The sequence below is a fragment of the Capricornis sumatraensis genome, chromosome 15 (assembly GCF_032405125.1).
Source record: "Capricornis sumatraensis isolate serow.1 chromosome 15, serow.2, whole genome shotgun sequence".
NCBI lineage: Eukaryota > Metazoa > Chordata > Mammalia > Artiodactyla > Bovidae > Capricornis > Capricornis sumatraensis.
The window spans coordinates 81,462,463-81,471,711 of NC_091083.1; the positions used below are offsets into that span (position 1 = coordinate 81,462,463).

General features: G+C 58.7%; 1 protein-coding gene across 1 annotated transcript; it reads left to right on the forward strand.

Moving 5' to 3' along the window:
* The first annotated feature begins 958 nt into the window (after positions 1-958).
* On the forward strand, positions 959-2,020 carry CEBPB (CCAAT enhancer binding protein beta). The gene has a single exon (XM_068987738.1). It carries the CDS (start codon positions 959-961, stop codon positions 2,009-2,011), a length of 1,053 nt encoding a protein of 350 aa, XP_068843839.1. The 3' UTR covers positions 2,012-2,020.
* Positions 2,021-9,249: the final 7,229 nt, after the last annotated feature.

The window sequence follows — 9,249 nt, forward strand, 5'->3', positions numbered from 1 at the left end:
AGGTGTGGTCCGAGGGGGAGGGGGCAGGCAGGTGCGGGGGGCGGGGCCGGGGGAGGGGCGCTCGCCCCCTTGTTTGCACCTCCCCAAGCCCCCAACCCCAGGTCTTCCTATTTCAGAAGGGGAGTCACCGCAGGTGTGAGTCCCTCCTGTCCAGATCTGGGGAGGGGTGCCAGTTTAGGGGCGAGGCCGCACTCGGGGGAGGGCTGTGGAGGCGGCTCACCCCTCCGGGAGTCCGAGCTGGAGGGGGTTGGGGTCTCCAGCATCCCTGGCTGGGGGGAGAGGGGCGCGCCCCCTCCCTGGAGAGCCAGGTCCGGCGGCCGCGGCTCCCGAAGGCCAGCGCCTCCTCCAGCAGGGGGCGGGCGGCGGCCGCGTTCAGGGTGGGAGCAGACGGCCGCCCGGCCCCCTCCCCGGGCTCCCCCTCCCTTCTCGTCCGCCGGCCGGCCCAGAGGGGGCGGTCCGGGGGCGGGCTCGCGCCTCTCCGCGCTCGCCATCTCGGGGCCGCCGGGTGGGAGTGGACAGGGCGGGGGCCCGAGGCCGCCCCCCGCCCCGGCCCCGCAGGCCGGGGGACCCCCGGGGGCGCGCTCCGGGTCTCCAGGCCGGCCCGCCGGCACCCGGCCGGGGGTCCCGGGCGGCCGCGGCGTGTCCTCTGCGTGCCCGGGGAGGGAGGGGCCGCCGCCGGGCGTGACGCAGCCGTTGCTATGGCCCGCCTTTATAAATAAACGGGCTCGGGAGAAACTTTAGCGAGTCAGAGCCGCGCACGGGACCGGGAAGGGGACCCACCCGAGGGTCCGGCCGGCAGCCCCCCGCACTGATAGCGGCCACCCCGGAGCAGCGGCGGCGGCAGCAGCAGCAGCAGCGGCGGCGACACAGCAGCGACTGTTCGGAGCCGGGAGGCCGCGCCACCTGCGGGCCGGCCGGCGCGGGCAGCCCCAGGCCCCCTCCCCGGGCACCCGCGTTCATGCAACGCCTGGTGGCCTGGGACCCAGCATGTCTCCCCCTGCCGCCGCCGCCGCCCGCCTTTAAATCCATGGAAGTGGCCAACTTCTACTACGAGGCGGACTGCTTGGCTGCTGCGTACGGCGGCAAGGCGGCCCCCGCGGCGCCCCCGGCGGCCAGATCCGGGCCGCGCCCCCCCGCCGGCGAGCTGGGTAGCATCGGAGAGCACGAGCGCGCCATCGACTTCAGCCCCTACCTGGAGCCGCTGGGCGCGCCGCAGGCCCCGGCACCCACCACGGCCACGGACACCTTCGAGGCGGCTCCGCCCGCGCCCGCCCCCGCGCCCGCCTCCTCCGGGCAGCACCACGACTTCCTCTCCGACCTCTTCTCCGACGACTACGGGGGCAAGAACTGCAAGAAGGCGGCCGAGTACGGCTACGTGAGCCTGGGCCGCCTGGGGGCCGCCAAGGGCGCGCTGCACCCGGGCTGCTTCGCGCCCCTGCACCCGCCGCCGCCGCCGCCGCCGCCGCCGCCGCCGGCGGAGCTCAAGGCGGAGCCGGGCTTCGAGCCCGCGGACTGCAAGCGGAAGGAGGAGGCCGGAGCTCCGGGCGGCGGCGCCGCGGGCATGGCGGCCGGCTTCCCGTACGCGCTGCGCGCCTACCTCGGCTACCAGGCGGTGCCGAGCGGCAGCAGCGGGAGCCTGTCCACGTCCTCGTCGTCCAGCCCGCCCGGCACGCCGAGCCCCGCCGACGCCAAGGCACCCCCGGCCGCCGCCGCCTGCTACGCGGGGGCAGCGCCGGCGCCCTCGCAGGTCAAGAGCAAGGCCAAGAAGACGGTGGACAAGCACAGCGACGAGTACAAGATCCGGCGGGAGCGCAACAACATCGCGGTGCGCAAAAGCCGCGACAAGGCCAAGATGCGCAACCTGGAGACGCAGCACAAGGTCCTGGAGCTCACGGCCGAGAACGAGCGGCTCCAGAAGAAGGTGGAGCAGCTGTCGCGCGAGCTCAGCACCCTGCGGAACTTGTTCAAGCAGCTGCCCGAGCCCCTGCTCGCCTCCTCCGGCCACTGCTAGCGCGGCCCCCGTGCGCGTCCCCCGCGGCCGGCCGGCCGGCCCCCGCGCTGCCGGGCGCGCCGCGGCCGCCGAGACTCCGGGGAGCGCCCGCGCGCCCGCCCGCGCCCCTGGCGGCGCCGGCAGAACTTTGGCACTGGGGCACTGGGCAGCGCGGGGAGCGCGTCGGTAATTTTAATATTTTATTATATATATCTATCTATATTTTTGTCCACACCAGCCGCACGTGCAGACGGGGCGCCCGCCCGTGGTGTTATTTAAAGAAGAGATGTCTATGTGTACAGATGAATGATAAACTCTTGCCTCTCATTCTGCCCACCCCCCCTCTCTGGGCGCCGGCGGGCGGGCCGGTTTCGAAGTTGATGCAATCGGTTTAAACATGGCTGAACGCGTGTGTACACGGGACTGACGCAACCCACGTGTAACTGTCAGCCGGGCCCTGAGTAATCGCTTAAAGATGTTCCTACGGGGTTGTTGCTGTTGATGTTGTTTTTTGTTTTTGTTGGTGTTTTTTTTTTTTGGCCTTTTTTTTTTGTATTATAAAAAAATAATCTATTTCTATGAAAAAAGAGGCATCTGTATATTTGGGAATCTTTTCCGTTTCGAGCATTAAGAACACTTTTAATAAACTTTTTTTTTTTTTTTGAGAATGTTTAAAAAGCCTTTTGGGGGCAGTAGTTGGCTTTGATTTTTTTTTTCTTCCCCTTTATTTTGGATTTATATTTGCCTTTCTGGTGTGTGGGGGGTTGTTGTTGTGTGTGTGTGTGTGTGTGTGTGTGTGTGTGTGTGAGTGAGAGCTGCTGTTATTTTTGGCATTTTAGGTGGTTGGGTGGGGGTGTTGCAGCTGCTTATTCTCTTCTGCTACTCCCCCCTCGACCCCACCCCCAGGGCCTGTGCTTGGAGAGGGGGGTGTCAGGCCTGGCGCGGGGGAGGGGCAGAGGAGTGCTGGGTCAGGCTTCGAGGGTGACTCAGTGCGGCTGAGTGCTGGGGAGGAGTGACTAGGAGCCCTGCTTGGGGAGGGCCTGCAGGGCCTCTGGCTGGTCCTGAGTCCGGGGCTTGGGTTTGGAGGGGCTTTGCGGGTTCTGATCTCTGAACAGCGCTTGGGGACCCAGCCCACGGGACTGTGACTCTGAAAAAGAAGGGGTACAGGTCTTGGTCCTACTGAGCCCAAATCGGAGCAGACTGTTTCGAAAAGTGAAGCAGGGCATGGTGTTTAGAAAATAGTGTGTGTGCGTATGTATATTTTTAAGAGAGTAGCCTGGGTGTGTGGGTGAGCTTGTGTTTGTGTGTTCTGGCCAGAGGGAGGGGAGAATCCAGAATCTGGGCTCGGTTGGGGAGGCGGGGGAAGGGTTCCTATACGTTCACTCCTTTCCTAGTACCACTTGTCCTGCTTGTACCTACTGTGGACACTGAGGCCCAGGCTCACCTGCTCAAGGACGCTGAGCCCAGGTGTGAACCCGGGTCTGCCATCCCTGATTCCCTGTGACAGAAGTGGCCCCGGGCAAGGCTGCGTCTTCCCTGTCCCCTGCTACACTCCTGCCTGCCCCTTTGCATGGCTCCTCCACCCCCGTTTCAGCCCTGGACGGCATTCCTGAGAGTTGAGGATGTAGACGGAGGGGTTTGTGGATACCCGTACAGCGTCCCACGGTGCCTGGCACGCAGGAGGTGTTATATAAGCGTTTGCTCTTGTTATTATTTTTCGCTGGGAGGCTCCTGGCATTTGGCACTTGAATCTCCAGCACAGCGCGAGTGTGGCCAGCGCTCGCCAAGGGCCAGTGTCCAGTAAGCCCTGGACCTGCCCATCTCATCTAAATCTCACAGCCTCCTTCGAAGAGGCTGCTGCCATTACACGGCCTGCTTGGAGAGCTGTGAATCTGCTTTTGGCTGTCGCACCCTTAAGAGTGAGAAATATGTTTGTGGGGGGAGCCCTGCTTTAGGAATTCAGGGGTGGAGGGAGGGTGGAATAGGGGGCTTCGTAGATGAGTTTGCTGAGGACCTGGGACGGCCTGGGATCTCGGGAGCGGTTGCTGATACTGTGGTTTGAGAAGGGGCAGTGTGCTTCCTCTCCCTTGCCCTTTGGGCGCCTGGATGTTCCCCGCCCCCCTCTGCCCCCGCCCCCTGGAAGCCTGTGGGAAACAGACAGCCCCCACCGTTACGGAGCTGAGGACCAAGGCAAATGCCACCTTCCTAACCCCATTTGTGGCCTGGGCCCTGGGCACACATAACCTGGGCCCTGGGCGGTCGGAAGACTGATGGGAAGCTGCACTGTCAAAGTCCGTTCAGTACCAGCACCAGCGCGTCAGCTCAAGTGCCTCTGGGATTTACCTGCTGAGGGGCAGAGTGGGTGGGGGGCTGACCTTGGGAGTGAGGTAGCTCAGTCTTTGGGTCAGGGGGTGGGGGGAGGGAGTCGCCATTTAGGAGGGAAACTCCCCAATCCCTGCTCCTTCAGTCGTGAAGAGTTGGCTGGTGACTGCCGCTTCTCACCCACTTTTTGTCACCAGAGGATGCAAAGGAGGTGAGAGGCGAAAAGTCTGGGCAGAGAGTGGCCCTAAGCTCCTGTTTCCTGAGCGCAGCTGCACAGTGAGTGTGGAGTGTCACTGTTCACACGCTCAGACCCTCCTGTAATCGACATAAGCACCCAGGGAAGGGGCTACACCGGTTTGACAAAAGTAAACTGAGGCCCATGATAGCGGGGTTACTGCTCAGGAAGAACAAGGGTGGAGCCAGTTAGCCAAGTTCAGCTCTGAAGTCTCGGGAAAGCTTGGTGCTGAAAGCCTGATTGGTAACCCCAGCCCTCACCCAAGTCCTGGGCCCTGCCTGGAGGAATCCTTGCCCCCCAGCTCAGGCACTTCGGAGTTAAGTGACATGCTTATGGTTTCACAGTTTGGAAGCAGCATTAAAGGAATTTAAACCTGAGCCCATCTGATGGCCCCTGAAGAGGGCTTGGAGAAATAGTTAACAGGTTGAGGGCTCTGATGGTGCTCCAGGCGGCGTGTGGGGGCACTGTGGACAGAGCTGTGCCCAGAGGACTTGGGGAAATGTCATAAATGGGGGGAAACCCACTGTAGGCATATGCATCGCCAGGCTGCAGGCTCGCAGGGAAGAGGGAGGGTCTGTTCAAAAGCTGGGAAACGAGAGAGAGAGAAAGAGAGAGAGAGAGAGAGAGAGAGAGAGAGAACAGGATGGGGTGAAGCAGGAGGAGGCCAGGGGTGTGCCTCAAAGAGCGGGAATCACAGTGGATACACACTCAGCACTTACAGTGAGCAAGACCTTCGCACAGATGGATTTGCTGGTCTCTCCCAGCTGCCTGGTCATGTTAACCACCGACCCATTTAGTGGGGTTGACCACTGAGGCTAGCTGGGAACCCTGACCAATGTTTGCTTGGGACAGGAGAGTTGACAGAAAACACTGACACCTCATAACCTTAGGCAGTTGCCCCACAGCCTGGCGATTTTTACCAGGGATAGAAGTGAGTGTCAGAAATTGAAGCTGGAGACACTGCCGGGCGCCGGACCCTGTGCTTACCACGTACTGGCTTATCAGCCTCTCGGAGACCCTGGCTTTTGTTATTGGCATTTTCCTGCCAATCAAGCTGGCTCAGAGAGGGGAGGCGACCTGTCCAAGGTTGCACAGCTAAGGGTCGTGACAGGATGAGAAAGAGAAGGGGGACTTCCCCATCTAAACACCTAAGGAATGGGTCCTCTCCCTAAATCCTACCTAGACCTCTCTGGGACTGTTTTGTCCCTGTTTCTGAGACACCAGTTTTTTTTTTTTTTTCCACTTATTCCTTAAGCATTTATTGAGCACCTGCTCTGTGCCAGGCCCTATGCTGGGTGCTGGGGACACATTCCCAAAACAGAGATGATGAGTTTTGAGGACAGGCAGCAGACAGTGAGGACAGGATAATGACAGATGGGGACAAGGGCTCGGAGGGAAGGCAGGTAGGGCAGGGCGGCGTGGGGGCATCCGGGAAGGCCTCTCCTAGGAGGAGGCATCCGCAGAAGCCAGGGTCAGGTGAGGCATGGGGGCCGGGAAGAGCCTCGGTTTCCAGAGCCCTCGCCCTATGTCACCACGTGTGCCTTTTATCTGCGATAATCCAACGACTTGGATGCTGTTTAACACCCCCTTCCCTAGTTGGACAAACAGGCCCAGAAAGGCGAAGGCACTGGCCCCATGGCTGGGGAGTGATAGCACGAAGCCTTCTCCTGCTTCCCTCTCCCTGCCCCAAACCTTTCCTCTGCTCTTTTCTTCTGACACCCGCCCCCTCGCCGCAAACTTAGTCCTCGCTCAGCCTGGCTGACCACCTGGATGACCAGTGGTGGAGTCCCAGTGGTCCCAGCTGGCTAGCTTGCTAGCTGCCCCTCCTTAGGGGTTTTCAACCTTGTACTGACCACGGCCATGTATAGTGGGGTGATGGAGGCTAGAGAGGGCTGGGGAATCGGGAGGTTCCGGGGGCTCCAGCCTGCTGCAGTTTGAGCCCCTCCCAGATGCCCACTGAGGCCAAGAGGTAGGAGTCCTATGTCAAAGACTGGGGAGCTGACACTTTGAGAAGGGACATCACTTGCCCAGAAAGCAGCGAAGTTAGAGTTTGAATCCATGTCTGTCTGAGACCCAGGCTAAGCCACTTTGTGGTGAGTTAGTTGCTGCATGTGGGGGAACAGATGGCCAGACCTTGGTTTTGCACTCTTTAGCCCATCTTTGAGTAAGAGGCAGGGGGAGGAAAAAGCCTCCGAGTTTTGTCCCTTATTTTCTAGATGACCTCCTGCAAGATCCTCAACCATTGTGGGCTGGGGCCTCCTCCCCCGTGAACATAGAGTAGCACCAGCGTGGTTCACATACTTAGCTGGCCCCCAGTGAGCCCAAGGCAGGCCCTGTGCCCCTGGGGCTGATCTTCTGCTGGGGGAGTTGGTTGATGGATTAGCGGGCTAATTTCAGAGCATGATGAAGACCTGGGGGAAAGTGGTAGAAGGTGACTGGGGAGAGTGTTTACAGGGCATTCCAGGCAGAAGGAGCGCAGGTGCAAAGGCCCTGAGCTCAGTGTGTTAGGGAAGCAGTGACCAGCCTGTATGGCTGGCGTCGAGGCAGCCAGGGGTGTGGTGGGGGAGGGAGGAGGACGGGGGTGGCTGCGTCCCTCACGCAGCGCTGTGGAGTGAGCGTCAGAGGGCTTGTCTGGGGGTGAACGGCTAGATGTTCCCATCAGGGCCGGGCACCTGGAAAGCTCTTGACAAGTTTGTCGGTGGGATGAGACATGTCCCTCGGCCTCTCGGTGAGGCAACGTGCAGTGGGTGAAGGGCACACAGAGGCTGTGTGCCGGGGCCCGGGAGACCTTGCTGGTGCGGAGCCTCTGACCCAGGGCCTGAAGCCACGGGGAGCTGTTCAGCAGGCAGGAATGAGGGGAAGGCCATGCCAGGAGTGGGGCTTGGGAGGAGTGGAGGCGGGCAGCCAAGAGAGGGAGAGTTCTCTGGGAAGCAGTGAGAGCAGGGGAGAGGGCGCTGATGGGGGGGTGGGCAGGCCTCCCAGCAGCCCGGGGGGGGCAGTAGGCGGTCAGAGGGGAGGCAAGAGCTGGACTCCAGGAGGAGTGTTTTCTTACTTGATTTCCTAAGTAGCGTACGGTCGTGGTAGGAGGGTTGGAGCACACAGGGTATCAGTAGGAGAAGGGAATACAAAGCACCCGTCATTCTCCTACCCAGAAATACAGACCCTCTTAACACTTGCTGTGTGGCCTTGGGGAATTTAGTTTGCCTCTCTGAGCCTCTGTTTTCTTGTTTATAGAACAGAATAATAATAGTACCCGTCACGTACAGTTGTTGCGAGAGATAAATGAGTTAATCCACGCAGCATATTTAGAACAGTACCAGCACGCAGTCAGAAATAGCCATCATCACTAACAAGAACAATGATTTATAACATCATTACCGTCTTGGTGGGTGAAGAGCCCAGATGCTAGAATTTGGCCCCTGTATTCTAGTTCGGAGTACCAGACCCCTTGTGAAGTCCCTTAGTCGTGTCCAACTCTTTGCAACCTCATGGACTGCAGCCTGCCAGGCTCCTCCGTCCATGGGATTTTCCAGGCAAGAGTATTGACTGGAGTGGGGTGCCATTTCCTTTCTCCAGGGGATCTTCCTGACCCAGGGCTTGAACCCAGGTCTCCTGCATTGCAGGCAGACGCTTTACCGTCTGAGCCACCAGGGAATCCCAGACCCCCTTACCTGTCTCCTGAAAAACATGTATGCAGGTCAAGAAGCAGAGGTTAGAACTGGACATGGAACAACTGACTGGTTGGAAATTGGGGAAGGAGTATGACAAGGCTGTATCTTGTCACCCTGCTCATTTAACTTATATGCAGACTATATCATGCAAAATGCCAGACTGGATGAATCACAGCTGGAATCAAGATGGTGGGGAGAAATATCAACAACATCAGGTATGCAGATGACACCACTCTTATGGCAGAAAGTGAAGAGGAACTAAAGAGCCTCTTGATGAGGGTGAAAGAGAAGAGTGAAAAAGCTGGCTTGAAATTCAACATTAAGAAACCTAAGGTCATGGCATCTGGTCCCATCATTTCATGGCAAATAGAAGGGGAAAAAGTGGAAGCAGTGACAGACTTTATTTTCTAGGGCTCCAAAATCACTGTGGATGGTGACTGTAGCCATGAAATGAAAAGACGCTTGCTCCTTGGAAGAAACGCTATAACGAACCTAGACAGCTTATTAAAAAAGCAGAGACATTACTTTGCTGACAAACATCTGTCTAGTCAAGCTATGGTTTTTCCAGTTGTCATGTATGGATGTGAGGTTTGGACCATAAAGAAGGCTGAGCACTGAAGAATTGATGCTTTCAAACTGTGGTGCTGGAGAAGACTCTTAAGAGTCCCTTGGGCTGCAAGGAGTCAATTAATTGACTAACCAGTCAATCTTAAAGGAAATCAACCCTGAACATTCATTGGAAGGACAGATGCTGAAGCTGAAGCTCCAATACTTTGGCCATCTGAGACCAAGAGTCAACTCACTGGAAAAGACCCTGATGCTGGAAAAAACTGGAGGCAAAAGGAGAAAGGGGTGGCAGAGGATGAGATGGTTGGATGGCATCACTGACTCAATGGACATGAATCTGAGCAAGCTGTGGGAGATAGTGGAGGACAGAGGAGCCTGGCGTGCGGCAGTCTATGAGGTCACAGAGTCGGATGTGACTTTGTGACTGAACAACAACAAAATTCTAGTTCCAAAATCACCATTTC